Source organism: Balaenoptera ricei, chromosome 21 (assembly GCF_028023285.1).
Source record: "Balaenoptera ricei isolate mBalRic1 chromosome 21, mBalRic1.hap2, whole genome shotgun sequence".
NCBI classification, from domain to species: Eukaryota; Metazoa; Chordata; class Mammalia; order Artiodactyla; family Balaenopteridae; genus Balaenoptera; species Balaenoptera ricei.
The window spans coordinates 13290290-13306303 of record NC_082659.1 but is presented as its reverse complement, the minus strand read 5'-3'; the positions used below and the strand labels follow the sequence as shown (position 1 = coordinate 13306303).

Sequence of the window (16014 nt, the reverse complement as noted above, 5' to 3'; positions counted from 1 at the left end):
AGGAGTACAAGTGAAACGGAGGAAATCTGAACAAGATGCATCGATGGTCAATGTCAATATTCCTGATACTGTATGATAGTTTTGCACATGGGTAAAGGGCACGCGGGATCTGTGTATTATTTCTTACAACTGCGCATGAATCTACAATGATCTCAGACTGAAAAGTTTAATTAAAAAAAAGTTGAGTCAGGATTCAGAGGCAGGGTGGCCAGAATTCATATTATCAGCGTTTTGAGGAATTGATGCTCCGAAGGTGTGTTAGAATTGGGAAAGCCTTCTTTTGCATTGTTTTGATATGACATCCATTGTCTGCAGAGGAGGAGGAGGGCTGGGAGTATGAAAGGAGCATCCCACGGCTAGAAATGACACAATAGGGTGGATTTTGGTGGTCCTTCCTCATCATGAAGGTTTGGTGATGTCTCTCTGGACCCCAGGACCCAGAAACTAGCACAGCACCTTCCTTTAGAGCAAGAGCAGAGAACAGAAATGGGTCAGGTTCAAAGCGCTGTTTATCTCTCTGGCCCTGGGGCTAGGTCTGGATGCAGCTCTCGTCCTGCAGCCTTGGCTGTGGCCGGGTTGAGTTTGGGATGTTGCCACATGTAAGCACCATTGGCAGGCACACTGGAAATAGCCCTGGCGAGCCAGGTTATTGGCAAGTTGCTTCTCCAGGGACATTAGCCCAAAGCTAAGGCTTGTTCCTGTTTCGTGGCAGATGACATTTGGTGACCAGGAAACTGACCCTTGGCCTCTCTGGGGGGAGATTTCCTTTCTCGAGAGTGTGTGCTAGGATTGTGAAGGCAGGTGATGCTGGTGCATGATGGCGGTCTTTTCTTTGAAGTCGTAGGACAGTCTCATCTGGGCAGCAATATTGAGGATCAAGAGATTGTCACTAATCCACCAGACATCTGCCAAGTTGTGGAAGTGACCACCGAAAGTGATGAGCAGCCGGTCAGCATGAGCGAGCTCTACCCCCTGCAGATCTCCCCCGTGTCTTCCTACGCAGGTAAGCGGGGTGGGGGGGGGGGGGTCGGGAACTCTGGAACTGAGCAAGGAACCAGGGAGGGCGGTCCTTTAGTCTAGGGTCACTGGTTTCACCAACATAGCAGAGAACCTCTCCTGTGTCCTAAGGATTATTCTGTCTGGAACTAGTCTTGCTTTAATGTTCTCAACCAACAGCTTCTTGGATATTTTTGTTCTCAATTCAAAGACTCAGTCACAGCATTTTACTTCATCACCCATAACATGTTCGTGCATGACTAACGAATAAGAAGATTTCTTTGGGGAAGTAGTTCATCTGAGTCTATTTTATTTGCGCAAGTTATCAGAAATTCGGAAGGATGTTTTTAATGGAATCTGAGTTTGACCCAGCTGGATAGGACCGTAGGGATCACCTCTTCCGGTTCCTTCGTTGGAATAGAAGGGATTCCTCCAGGCCACACGGCCAGTAAGTGTTTGGGTCAGGACTCGAACTAAACCTTCAGACCCCAAGTTCCATTCTGTCGTTCACCAAGTTTACTTGGCACTTCCACGTATTTTCCTCTTCTTTTTCAATTTCATACAGCTTCTAGCTGGGCCAGGGACTGAGCCCACTGCAAATTCCCCAGGGAATGGCCACAGAATGGCAGGAATTGGCCCCGACAGTCACAGGCTTAGCACCAGGTTCAGTGGGTTCTTCCATCCTTACAGGATAAAGTGACGGCTCCTTTTCCCCACCAACATTAATTACATCACCTCATACACTCCTTCTGATGATCTCCACTTAACTTTTGGTGACTCAATTATAATTATGAAATATAAGTTCTGAGTCAGGGTTCTTGCTTGCAGATATTACAGATAAAAAGCAGAGGCCCTATCATGGGTAACCAGAGTCTCTCTAATAAGTAGTTCAGGAATTCTTGCCAGTGTCCTTTATGTGTTGCCAAATAGCGTGTCCTTCAGTCAGGACGCCACCCCAGTGAGTGGCACAGAGTCAGCGTTAGAATTAGGTTGATTCAAATGACAAGTTGTTTGTGAATTATCCGCCCCTAAATTAACCTCATATTTCCTGAACCCCAACTTTCTTTCATTTTAACTTATTTTTTTCAATTGTGGTAAAATATCCACAACATAACATTTACCACTTTTAGCCATTTTTAGGTGCACATTGCAGCAGCATTAAGTGACTTAACATCGCTGTGCAACTAGCACCACCCTCCGTCTCCAGAACTTTCTCATCTCGCACAACTGAAACTCTGTGCCCATTATACAATAACTCCCCCTCCCCCTCCCCCCAGCCCCTTGGCCAGCCCCCTTTTACTTTCTGTCTCTCTGAGTTTGGCTACTCTAGGTACCTCGTATAAGCGGAATCCTACAATATTCGTTCGTTTGTGACTGGCTTATTTTACTTCGCAGAATGTCCTCAAGGTCCTGACTTTCTTTCGTGCTGGGAACATAAAAGGAAAGTGAGAACGAACCTTGGCTACAAGAAGCCTATAATCTGTCAGACGGGATAAGCTTGTCATCAGTTATTTATTCATGAAACGTATTTTGAACTCCTCCGTGTGCCAGGCCCTCTTGGATATCTGCCAGTCCTCGTAATAATTACTATTTGTTGCGTGTTTGTTGTACCCAGGGTACCGTGCTAAGTGCTTGAAATCGATTGGCTTATTTGATTATCATGAGAATAATCCCGTCAGCCTGGGTACTGTCATTATTCTCTCTTTAAAAGTTAGGTATCTGAGGTCAGCGGGGTGAAGCAGCGTGTCCAGAAACGGACAACCCGTAGCACAGTCAGACCCACACGTGGTTGATGCCAAAGGCCTGCTCTTAGCCCTTGGACTGCGCCGCTGCCCCGCAGGACCGTATGGGGCTCTGCCGTTCAGAACAGCCCACCTCCCAGGATCTCAAGGACCAGCCAAAGGAGGCAGAGCAGGATGTTTATGCCCTAATTTTACAGTTGAGATAACTGAAACTTGCAACACTAAGCCACTGTGCTTACATTTCCCTGACGATGGCTGAAAATGTGTGACTTTCCTCTGTATCATGCTGCTGCAGGCATTATTACACCCCAAGTGTTTTGATTTTTTCTTTTTTCTTAAGGGCTTGGAGCTTTAGAATAGACTTTTCTATTTATCTATTGAGTTAGACTTTTCTGAAGTCTTCTTGAGGATTCTGGAAAGGCCTCTTCTTGCTGTTCTGCCAGCACTGGCATTTTGCTTTAGCAGAAGAATCCCAAGAACAGCTGATTCATGCAGAGAGAAATGAAAATTTCATTACCCTTTTCAGGACATTTGCAAGATTTGAAAAGAAGGATTTTAGTGCCAGGCTGGCAGGCAGTGCGGGTTTGGTTGGAGCCTGGTGTTTCAGCCTGGCCTTTAGTTCTTTCGATTGTTTTCACTGTCTGAATTTTCTAGAAACCTGTGGAGGGAAGCTTCCTGGATAGAGTCAAGACAAGTCATCGCTGCTACTTTTCTAGAGCCTATGACACATAAGAAACTTATCTGTTACTGACCATGGGTAGCTAAAATCTTTCAGTCAGGGATTCCATAGCTTGCTACCAGGAAAGGCAGCTCTTTGGTGGTGTTCACTTTCTAACTTTACGTTCCCCGCGAGAATAGGCTGTTTGCCTGTTTTTCATGACAGGGGCCCTTTGTGTGGACTACTGAACTGAATTTCAGCCTCCTCAAACCACTTCATTCACTTAGAAATCGGTATTTGGAAGCGGCTGTTGGCTATTTCCCCCCCACCACCACTGATCACTGAAATATAATCCCAGTAGTATTACAAAAACCACATTCATTTTTGCAAGTCTGTCTTCTCCATGGTCTAAATATTACGGTGAGCAAGAAAAGGGACAGTTCCTTTGAGTGGACGTACTTGCGTTGGATTGTTTTAAGACAACATGAAATTCTAGTTGGATTCATAAAACTATGTCCTGGGGAGGGATGTCCCAAAGCCCAACCTTGGGAAACTCTAGAGACGAGTCATTTTTATTTTTAAAGATCTACCGCAAAGTGGCCTCTTGCCTGCTGTGTGGCACCAGGATTTTATTAGGTTGTGGGTGGTTTAGTGAAAGAAAGCCACAGTAGTATTTTGGGGAAGGCTGAACGAGAGTATGGAGAAGAAAGTATAAGACGAAGGATTGATTGGTGATAACTGAGAGAAGGGAGATTTCCTTCTGACCAGTGACCAGCGGGAAAGACTTTGGGTCCTTCTGGAAACTGTAGCAGGCTTGCATTTTGTTGGGTGCGGCAAAGATAAAAGTGCTGTAAGAGGACTCTGATTTGAACCTCTTCATTGAGCCTTCTAGGGAAAGTAATTAAGGAAATGATTGAGGGAAAGGAATCCTTGTCAATCTTCTTAATAAAACTTGTTGAACAAGAGCCTTCCAGAAAATGTACCAGGATGTCGTAGCGCAAAAAGGCTGTGACAAAAGACGTCTCCCTCCCCGTCATGTTCCTGAGATGGTCTGACGATAAAAAACTGGGCTGAGTGGAGTGTGAACCTGAGACTAGCATCATTGCAAAACTGCAGCTCTGGAAGAAGCATCTTCGGGCTCCTCTAATCCAAACCTCTTCCTTCCCCCTCACCCCAGTCGCTTTCCGGGAAATGGAGATGAGAAAGATGAAACAAACTGCTTAGGTACCTGTTATTACTCTGTAAACACTTGCAACTTACTCAGACCGTGCTCGGGAAGCAACTCCAAAAAATTGTTTTTAATTCCATTCTACTCAAAGCAAAGACGAAACCAAATCCAAAGTATCAGAAGGAAAAATGAAACAACTAATGTTGCTGTGTCGGTGGTAACATTGATCTGGAAGCAGGAGCTGCCATGAATTCATTTGTTCTATAAGAACCGATCTTGAAAATGGCAATGGTGGAGTAAAACCAAGAAAACAAGAGGAAAATGGGCATGAGTGCCCCCGACAAAGCGCTCTGAGCCAGTGACCCAGGGGGAGCCGGGGGCACCACTGTTACTCTAGAGAGAAGCGTTTGGGGTCCTCAGGCTAGAGCTTCAAGCATCTCCTGCTCCTAGGCTGAAGGCGCTCAAGGCCATTCTTTTAAACAATGAAAATGAGAACTCCCAGTTTGCTAATATGGAGAGTCTTCAGAACTACTTCAGAGGCAGTTGATCTTCCTTTAGAAACGATGCTCTTCAGCTAACGTTTGTGTCAGCTGAAAACAGAAGTTCAGAGCGTGTGCACTTGTCTTGTCTCCGACTATCTCCCTGAAGTTGAAAACTGGGTGCTTACAGGCGATTAACATTCTGATTCTGTTCATGGTTCGTGCCAGGCCTTATTACCAAGGAGTCTTCCCCAGGGTCTGCCTTCCCACCCCTCCCGCAACTGTGACTCGGGCCGTGGAATCCCAGAACCTTGGTCTAACCTGCTCGTGTTTGCCTATTTCCAGCGCCCAGAGCAAGCCTGGTGGCATCTTGTTTTTATGTGAAGGGGAGAGGAACAGAAGATGATGGTGTTTATGGAGGGTCATTAGGAGTGGAGGGGCCTAGACCTACAGGAAGGGAAGAGGAACCTGGGCTTCAGAGCACTAAGAAAGCTAACCATAAAAATGGAAAGGGGATCTTGAAGTTTCACCAGAGGCTGGGGCAGCAGGAGAGCTTCAGCGCCCGGGGCCCTGGAATCAGAAGCTTGCTTTGTTTTCCCTCCTCTGTGCTGACTCAGTCCACGACGACTTTGGCTGGTTTCTCAACGTCTCTGTTCCGCATTTTTCTTGGGAGTGGCAGCACTGATTCCTGCCTTCTCGGGGTGCTGGGCTAGCCTGAAGTTTGAGTGAGGAGGGGCATTTTCCCTTGCTGTTGTGTATAATTCGTTTTTGTGTGGAAACCTCTCTTGTGCCCAGCGTTGCCAGTTTGCCCTGACAACTAGGATTGGGCCTTCTCCGGGCTTCTGCTGCCCCCGCTGGGGATGCCTCGGGAAGTCTGCTGAGTCTGAGGAGTGGACGGGCCCGCCTTCTAGTTGCTGGGGGTCAGCGCTCGGCAATCGCTTGTGCCCGGGTGAAGTCACTGGAGGAGAACAGTGGCCGAGAAACGTGCAAAGAGGCCCCAGGGTGGGCCCCGTGTAGTAACTTTCGGTTTCTTTGTTCGAGGAATGAATCTGTGCCTCAGTTTGTCCGTTTGTTCCTTAGCCTTTAATTCACGGAGGGCCTGGCCTGGGCCTGGTGCCCTGGGTGGTCAGAAGGACTCTATCTGGGCTGGGAGCCACCTGGCCACAGCTGTGCCACCAGCAAGACGTGAGGCTGGAGGCCAGTCCCTCTGTAGGTTTGGGGTGGAAGGGGTAGAAGGCACAAGAACACACAAGGTCTTCTGCACAATCAAGGGGTGACAGGACCTGCTCCCTGACTTAGGGTCCTTGAGAGACTGAACAAGACCTGCGTGCAGAGCACCGGCCCACGTGCCCCAAAAACGTTCACTAATACAGCTTCCCTTCAGGCCATGTCTGCGAAGTGAATGACCCAGACTCAGGGCTCTCTAAGGGTCCGTGTATTTTGGAAGTTCTACCCGCTGTGCTTTCATTTTCTCAATGCTCTGAACCCTGAAAAACTGCACACCATCAATTTTGTACTTAAAACAATTAACATTTTTCTACTTAAAAAAAAAAAATTAGTTTGCTTTTAAAAAAATCAAATTTTTTTTTACTTAAAAGAATCTTAAAAAAAAAAAAAGAATCTTGTATTCTATGTACAGGTGATGTGTAATCACTAGCTAGTGACTGTGACCCTGTCACCCTAGCGTGTGGTGCAGGTCCCCTGTTGAATGAGGCTCAGGACAAAGGCGCACCAACATTTACTGGGTGTGAGCTGTGTTCCAGGCCCCGTACTAGGCCTTTCCCTCACTCATTATGTAATCCTCTTTGGAAGGTGTTTATACTCCCATTTTACAGATAGGGAAACTGTGCCTCAGTGAAGTTAAGTAATTTGCTCTGTGTCTCACAGGCGGCAGGATGAATCAGGATGGTAAGTGAGTTATCTACTGCTGCGTGACCCTATAACCACAAACTTAGTGCCTTAAAACAACACACATTTATTATCCCACAGTTTCTGAGGGTCAGGAGAGCAGACATGGCTTGGCTGGGTCCTCTGCTCAGGACATTCTCTGCATAGACCAGCAGTCGAGGTCTGGTCCAGGGCTGCTGTTTCATTTGAGGATGGGATCGGGGAGGATCTGCTCCCAGGCTCACATGGTTTGGGGCAGAATGTAGTTCCTGGCAGGTTGTCAAACCGAGGGCCTCAGTTTCTTGTTGGGCTGTTGGCTGGAAGCGGTCCTTAGTTGTCTGTCATGTGAGCCTCCCCGCCATGGCTGCTGGCTTCCTCAAAGCCAGCAAGGGAGATGGTCTCCTCATTAGACAGGTTGCAGGCTTACATAACGTAATCACGTGCATCCCATCGCCTCCACTGCGTTCTGTTGGTTCAGAGCAAGTCACAGGCGCCGCCTGCCCTCCAGAGGATGGAACCCCACAAGAGGGTAAACGCCAGGAGCTGAGGCTCACGGGAGCCACCCTAGAATCTGTGCACCCACAGTAACCCAGGGGGAAGATGCCACTTCATTAATCCAGGATATAAGTACTGAAGGGCCGTGAGGGAAAGGAGGGATCTGAGGAGAATGGGGCTCATCTGGGGAGGCTGGGCTGGGACTTAAATGAACCAACTGCCGTGAATGGGAAAAGAAGACCAGCGAGCGGCTTGTGACGGAGCAGCTGTGAGGAAAGGGCCCGACGTGGAGCCAGCAGAGGGCCGGGGGGCAGGGGTGGGCAGAACGCAGATGGGCAGCCCGGGGCCCAGCACCGCATCCTGGGAAGAGAGGCCATAAATAAACACAGCCTGGCCCTGGGAAAACGAGCCACCGTTCAACTCTATAAATTCTGCCCTAGCATCTCCCAGGCACACGCGTTTGACCTGACACAAGGGGACGGAGGTTATGAGTTTAGTGATGCATTTCTCTTTTGAAGAAAGACGTGCTGATGTATTTTTTTAAACACTGCCTGAGCCTCGAAACAGTTTGAGTGGCAGGAATGATGGGCCTGTGTTTTTCTCTCTGTGAACAGAAAGCGAAACTACCGATAGTGTGCCCAGTGATGAAGAGAGCTCGGAGGTAAGCATGGTGGCACCGGGGCAAAGCCTTCCCAACTGGCACGTCGGTTTCCCTGCTGCTAGTGAAGTTTCTTTTCTTTTGATCATGAGTTTCACTTTTGGATTTTTTTTTGGTGGTGGTGGTAAAATATACATCACATAAAATTTACAGTGCTTTTGGATTTTGACTTACAAAATGAAGCTTTGGGAAGTAAACGGGAGGGAAGGGAGTAAGATGTTACTGTAAGAAAGGAGGCTAGGACGGCAGGAAAAGGCCAAGAAACACTGCTATGCTTACCGCCATAAACATCCTAATTCACAAGCAGAAACAGAAGGTCCAAGTGGCCCAAGGCAACGATAAGAAGTCAGTGTCAGAAAGTGCTAAGCAAAAGTAGCTCCCCAGATACTGGAGTGTCCCCTCCCCCCGGCCCGCCCTGTGATCCCTGCCCACGGGCCAGGTATGTGTTCAGTCCGGATTCCAGGGGCTTTGCTTCTGATCTCCCTCTTCTTGGCTGGGCTCAGACAATGGCAGGAAATGGCTGTAACTGTGAGGGGAAGCATTCCTGCGAAGCCTGCTTTGTGTCTGTGTTTGAGTGAGTGAGTGAGAGACAGACAGACAGACTGACTGACTAGTGGTTGTCTGAATTAGTCATTTCCCAATGTACTAAATACTTTAAAGGATAGTCCAGGAATTCTGAAAAGACAGTAGGTGTAGATGCGCACATACATTCGGAACCTGTTTCTTCAAGGTCAGAATTCTAGCTCCTTCTCTGAATGCTTCAAGGTCAGAATTCTAGCTCCTTCTCTGAATGACGCCACCCTTGAAGCCAGCTATTTGCAGGCACTCTGGAGCTCTAAGCTGTACCCGATTGAAAGCAATCCAGGGGCGTTCCCTGTCTTTTATTGGGTTCCTCGCTTCCCGCACTCTGAAAATGCAGCTTGACTCAAAGATCAGATCGGGCCATCTGTGAGGACTTAGTCGCCCTGACACACCAGCCATCTTGGCCCAAAGCTACCTAACCATGAGGCTGGGCAGCCGGAGTAGAGGGGAACCAGAAACCAAGTTGCTGCCTTGTTTTCCTGCCTTCATAGGACAGTCTTGGCTAGATTTCTGGAAGGTAGCCAATGGGCATGGATAAAAAGGGAAGAGAAACTGTGCTTGGGGCATGCATGGCTGGGAATGGATTTTAGTTCAGGGGTGTGGAGTCGCTAAGGTTCTCGTTTATTCCATGCCTCTTAAGAAATTCAGACACCAACACATGGGAAGAGTGGCACATTTTTTAAAAAGCCATTCAAGAGAAGGCAAAGGAAATGTATATCATAATTATTTTCTTTGAAAGGGCCGACCACACTGGCGGAAGAGGAACATTGAAGGCAAACAGTACCTCAGCAACATGGGGACCCGAAGCACGTACCTGCTACCCAGCATGGCGACCTTCGTCACTTCCAACAAGCCCGACCTCCAGGTCACCATCAAAGAGGAGAGCTGTCCCGTGCCTTACAACAGCTCCTGGCCCCCGTTCCCAGACCTCCCCCTCGCCCCCTCCGTGACCCCAGCGCCCAGCAGCAGCCGGCCAGACCGGGAGACCCGGGCCAGCGTCATCAAGAAGACCTCCGACATCACCCAGGCCCGCGTCAAGAGCTGTTAAGCCTTCGACTTCCCCTGGTGGTTGTTGGGATTTCTTGGCTTTGTTTTATTGTTTGTTTGTATTATATTTTTCTTTCTGACACCTATTTTAGACGAATCTTAAGGGAAAAAGCCTTGACAATAGAACTTTGATTGCTGTGTCCAACTCCAGTACTGGAGCTTCTTTTTAACTCAGGACTCCAGCCCCTTGGTAGACGCATATCTCTAGAGCCTGCTGGATCTCCCAGGGCTGCTCCCTCAAGTTCAAGGACGTCATAGGACCAACACCCACACGGGCGGTGAGGTGCTGCATTGCCTGCGGTCAAGGCCAGCAAGGTGGAACGGATGCCTCTGAATGGAGGAGAAAATGTGAACTAGCTGGAATTTTTTATTCTTGTGAATATGTACATAGGGCAGTACTAGCGACGTTGCAGTCTGCTTCTGCACCTTATCTTAAAGCACTTACAGATAGACCTTCTCGTGATCCTGCTCTGTTTCATAGCACAGTCAGCACCTCTCTTCCCTGCTCCCCTCCCCTCCCAGCCCCTCCCTTCCCATCTCCTCTCCCTTTGCATCCCCTCCCCTCCCAGCCCCTCCCTTCCCATCTCCTCTCCCTTTGCATCCCCTCCGCTCCCAGCCCCTCCCTTCCCATCTCCTCTCCCTTTGCATCCCCTCCCCTCCCAGCCCCTCCCTTCCCATCTCCTCTCCCTTTGCATCCCCTCCCCTCCCAGCCCCTCCCTTCCCATCTCCTCTCCCTTTGCATCCCCTCCCCTCCCAGCCCCTCCCTTCCCATCTCCTCTCCCTTTGCATCCCCTCCCCTCCCAGCCCCTCCCTTCCCATCTCCTCTCCCTTTGCATCCCCTCCCCTCCCACCCCTCCCCTCGCTTGCCTCCCCTTCATCCCACCCCCTCCCCTCCCCTGCCCTCCTATCCCCTTCATTTTCTTTCCTCCTTTTCCTCCCCTCAAAGGCTGTGTTCCACGTCCCTGAGGAGGAGAAGAAAATGAACTTCTCCACAGATGTCCCATTTTAAAAGACTGCTTTAAAAAACAAAACAAAAAAAAAAAAAAAGGAAAAAAATCTTTCTAATCTGCTATGCTTGAATGCCACGCGGTACAAAGGAAAACTATCATGGAGAGATTATGCAAATTCCCAGATTTGAAGAGAAAAATACTCTAATTCTAACCAGAGCAAGCTTTTTTATTTTTTATACCGGGGAATATTTTATTCAAGGTAAAATTCTAAAGAAAATATAATTGTTTTTTATCTTTTCTACAGCAAATTTATAATTTTAAGATTCCTTTTCTTGTTTATCGGCAGTTGTTATTACATCCTTGTGGCACATTTTTTTTTTTTTAATTTTGTAAAGGTGAAAAAGCTTTTATGAGCTCATGTAGCAATCAAATTATCCTGTGGATTGATAATAAATGAATATGATATATAGTTAAATTTTTAATGGGCATCATGCCTGGCTTTGTGTGTGTCCCTTAGAGCACAGTCACGGGATTGGACTGGTGCGATATCGTTTCTTCTGGTGGACCAGAACTTTCCCCCTTTCGACCCTGGAGGTTTCTGTTGTGAGATGGCTTCCTCTGTTAGGTGCTCGCCCGGAGCTGGACGTTGTGCTGCGTGTCTTACATGATGATTTCACTTGTTCACTCATCCAGGTTGTGCACAGGATAGAGATTTATCTCCGTTTCACAGGGAGGAGATGGAGACTTAAAAGGAAAATGCCTTTACTCAAGGTCACATAGGTAGTCAGAATCCAAGGCTGGTGTGACTCTGGAGGAGTCTTTTTCCACCCACATCTGTGTTTTTCTTGTTCTTAAACATAGGACTAAAATTCTGTGTTTATGTCACATACCAGGCTCACAGATAAGACCTTTTTGAGAACAGGAAACATTTGTTGGGTTCCTCGTCAGAGTCGGTCTTCTTTCTAAGACCTGGGGCCTCAGACCTAGGCCCTGCCCTCAGAACTTAAGGCATGTCTTTTCTAGTGACAAATGTGAATTCCAGAACCCCAGACTTCACCCACCACCCAGTCTCTGACCTTGGGAAAGAAGGCCGCGGCGCTCACCCCTCATGCTTCCACGATGTCCAAAAAATCAGCCTACGAAGACTTAGCCGCCACCCTACTACCTCTCGGGGGCTTCTGGAGGAGATTGCTAGGTTAATATTTGAAAAGGTTCCTTCAGTGAAAGGACAAAGGGCTAATTTTAATGCCTCTCTCTGTGGGTGGCTGCAGATATAATTAGTGGCCATAAAATTATCCAGCCCTGAACAAAAATTAACTGAAGCATTTTACTAGTTGCTGTGCTGTGGTTGAAATGCCAGGGTTGATGGTTGGCTGCTTCCGCGAGGAGCGCCCTGGTGACTCTGGGTCTCCCCGCGCTTCACGGAAAGCCTCGCTTTCTGTGCTCGTCACTGGAGACCTACCCTTCTCCCAGATCCTGAGTAAACAGGTCCAGTTCTTTGCGACTTGTATCTAAATGCTTCTACTGAATCATCCTGGTTTAGAATAAATTAGAAACCAATAACGGAAGGGGGCGCTCAATCACATGGCCTGGAGATCAAAGGGTTAAGGCCAGCTCCTGGTCCCTGTGCCCCTTCCCTCTTCCAAACGCAGAGGGAACCCGCAGCTCACTTCCTGACCCCTGTCAGCAGCTCTGCGGGGCCCAGACGCCACCTCACGTGCTTCCTCCTACACGGTTATGACCGGAAGTACAGCATCTTACCAGGTGAGAGAAGATGGGGGATCTGGAAATGCACCACTGAGGGACTAAAGGTGACCATCCATTGCCAAGCAGGCCACGGAAAACAGAATCATGTTTAAATTATTTCTGAGAAAGGCTGTTGTGTTTCTGTGTTACTTGCCAGGAGTGTAGGAAAGGACGCTAGTCAGCCCATGCCTAGGGTTGGCCTGAGGAAGAAAAACAAATGAGATGGGGCAACTCGGGGACTGCAGCCTCAGACCTCATTGCTCATTGTCCGTTACAGGAAGTGCTGGGGACACGTGCTGCTTTCGTCTGGCGTCTGTGTGAGCTGATATGCTTTTATGATGGGCGTGTGTGTGTGTGTGTGTGTGTGTGTGTGAGTGTGTGTGTGTCTGTGTTTGTGAGTGTGTGTGTGTCTGTGTGTGTGTGTGTGTGTGTGTGTGTGTGTGTAGCTAGCAAGCTCAGCGGCTTACTTTGCAGCCAGCACCTAGGTCACCCCTTGGTAAGAAGGAGCCGGTACAGATGTGAACTGTGAATCCAGTGACAGGAACTTCCGCCCACTCAGAAGGTTGAGAGAACCCAGCACATCCTGAACCACAAAGGGCTTCCAGAACGCCGTTTGCAAGTCTCCAAATAAATCCATGCTCAACCATAACATTTTTTCCATGTTTTGATGAAGTAACTGCCAAAGGAGGTGTTTAGTCTATTTAAATGTATTTATAGAGAACAAGAAATACACATGGAAAAGAAATGCACACAAATCCATTGGCCATCAGAACCCCAAAATAGTCTCCTTTTTTTTCCCCTCCCAAATCTAAAGTGTACTAAACTATCAGTAACCACTACTGAGATCAAAATTTTAGGAATGAGGAAGGTGCGCGATTGGGTTTCAGGGTTCTGAGTTTACAAATTTGAGCTTTTGGAAGTATTTTGCATGTGAATGAAAATGATGTTAAGCCCCAAATGGCCTCCTGCCCTAATGGAACATTAGACATTCCATTTGCTTGAGGCCATTCTTTGAAGATTGAATTCATTCGGTTTTAAAAGCCCCCCTGTTATTCTAGCTATGGACAAACAGACCCAGATAAAAGGTGAGAATAAGAAGCCCGCTATTCTGCCGAATCTCTACTGAGGCAAGACAGAAAAAGCACACTAGGAAGAAGTTTGCAAGCAGGTAGCCAAGATGGGTCCTGGCGTGCAGTGTCAGGTACCCTGCGTCTCAGTAGCAGTTTTGGTTTACGGAGAGAAAGGAGGCAGAAACTGGTTTTTACCTGATGGTGTTCAGCTACCTCATCTTGAAACGCCACACCCTGGCGCCTCCAGGGCCAGGATGGTCAGAGCCAGTGGGACCTGAACCTGAGCAGCCAAGGGGGCTGGGAACCAGCTCTCCATCTGTTCCCAGGCTGCAGTAGACCCCTCCCTGAGGGGACCCCAGTCCGTGGGACTGGGAGCTTCTCGAGGTTGTGTGCGAGTCACATTTGCATCCCACATGTGGAAGTTAGGCAGTCACCCCCGGGATCTCCTCCTCCTCCCCTGGGATCCACATACCAGTGTCAAAAGAACAGGGCCAGGCCCTTGGGCTGTCCCCCTTTGGAGCGTGGCCAGCCACAGACCTGGAGAGGAGCGCCCCAGGTTGTGCCAAACTTTGGGTCAGGGGACACAAGAAGATGGTGGGTGAGATGTTCGCTCCTGAGGCTGCCGGCCCTCTGGACCCTGGCACCATCCCCTGCCTTGGCTTGGGCAGCGCTGGCCCTGCTGGGTGGACAGACAAGGGTTTCTGAGGTTTCCTTCTGTGGCCACACTGACAACAGGTGCAGGGGCTCTGCTACCGAAAATAGTGCCTGGAAGGAAGGAAGTGGCCAGCCTAATAGCCGGTGTGAGCAAAAATGTGAAGTCTGTCCAAGAACTTGAGTCATACCGTGGAAGGATTGGAAGGATCGAGAAGTAGGACATGGCAGAGTTCACACAGTCAGAAAAGAGCATTTTCTGGAGTCCTTCAGGCAATTTCTTAAGAAGAAAAGCAGCATGGGTGCTTCGGCTCCTCTGAGCACGCTGCCCTTGGGAGACTTGGTCAGTTTCTCTGTATCTGCTTTGTAAACACGTTCAGACAGAGCTTGCTGGCTCTGAGGAATGCATTGTGCTGGATTGTGCAACTCTGGCTCCGTTAACCCCTCACACACACGGCCAGAGAAACGCCACCGTCATGTGCAACAGTTGATTTTAGTAACACAAATGTTTTTGCATGTGCAAAACAAACTCCAGGGTGATTGCATCACTAAGTTTTGGTTTTGGTTGAGAAGAATATTTTAAAATCTAAACATCCAAACATTCAACACCGTGAATCATCAGGGAAAAAGAATCTCCAAGATGATCCATCTACCGGAAGCTTGGGTCGTAGATCTGAAAATGCTCATATTCTCCAGTTCTCTCTAATGCACCAGATCAAAGACATTGTTTTCAATCCACAAATTATACTTGAATGCGCTGTCTGAAGTTTCAGGATAATGTTAGCGCTAGAGAGTGTGAGTTCTTTATGGTTCGTGATAGCTAAGCCTTTATTCATCCCTAGAATTAATGAGATTATAAACAGATTTCTCTTGCCTTCCCTGAAGGCTATAGCTTTTCTCTGGGAAGCTCCTGTATCATGTTTTTTAATTTAATTATGAAATATGCTATTAATTATATTTCACATGCTGAGCTGTAGCATATTCAACATATAGCCAAACAGGAATATTAGTAAAAGTGTAGAATGCAGGCCAAGGCCATTGCTCTGATTTCACCCTGAGGGCTTCAGGGATCATTTGCAAGACAGCTGTGACATGGGAAGGACGCCACAGGCTGGTTTAAAAGATTTGTGTTTGCAAACTTTATTTGCAAGATTGATTTAAAATAATATAATTCCAAATGCCTTTCTTTAGCATCTCATGAAGTTAACTAAGGAAACTAATTGTCTTCATCTGCCCAGGATTGATGGGGTTCCCAGGATGTGGGATTTTCGTGCTAAAACTGGGAAAGTCTCCGGCTAACCAGAAGGAGTTGGTCACCCTAAATTTAATGCTGAGGTCCAGAGAACGCATATCATTTTGTGTTCGTTGAGGATTTTCTGAACCCAGGTGAAAGCCTCATGAGGAAGCGTTATTGAGGGTATATTGTTGATGACTCTATTACTAACGTATTAATTTGGTAGTAGTGTTCTGTTAAGAAAAGTAGACTCATTCATTCAACACTATTTATTTATTCCCACTGTTTGTTAATAATGTTCTAAGTGTTAGAGGGCTGTACAGAAGTGAATAAAACAAAGTCTTTGTTTGAATAGAGATTAAATTCTAGTAGGGGTGTGCATCCAACCAATAAATAACCTTTCAGAGACAATAAATAGTCTGGAGAAAAATAAAGCTGGGTAAGGGAGACAGGGAGTGATGGAGATATTCAAAGCTCTTATTTTAGAGCTTAAAGGATCCATTGAAGGGTTGACAGTTGCAAAGGCCAGCAGTTAGTGGGAAAGATGGGGAACAGTGTGTATCCGCAGGGTTCAGTTGCAGGAAACAGAACCCACTCTGGCTCTTTTCAGCAGAGAGGCATTGGCCAGGGAGAAGCAGGTGTCTGCGTGGT

The 16014-nt window shown here is 47.7% G+C and overlaps 1 protein-coding gene across 4 annotated transcripts in view; it reads left to right on the top strand.

The window, feature by feature from the left end:
* The window catches only part of IRF2 (interferon regulatory factor 2), an 85564-nt gene extending 74420 nt beyond the window's left edge, over window positions 1-11144 (top strand). For all 4 annotated transcript variants that reach the window (XM_059909743.1, XM_059909744.1, XM_059909745.1 and 1 more), the window contains exons 7-9: window positions 839-1003; window positions 8040-8086; window positions 9405-11144. In XM_059909743.1, the coding sequence (XP_059765726.1) occupies window positions 839-1003; window positions 8040-8086; window positions 9405-9713 (521 nt within the window). In that variant the 3' untranslated portion in view covers window positions 9714-11144. The remainder of the gene's footprint in view (window positions 1-838; window positions 1004-8039; window positions 8087-9404) is intronic.
* The last annotated feature ends 4870 nt before the right edge of the window (window positions 11145-16014 follow it).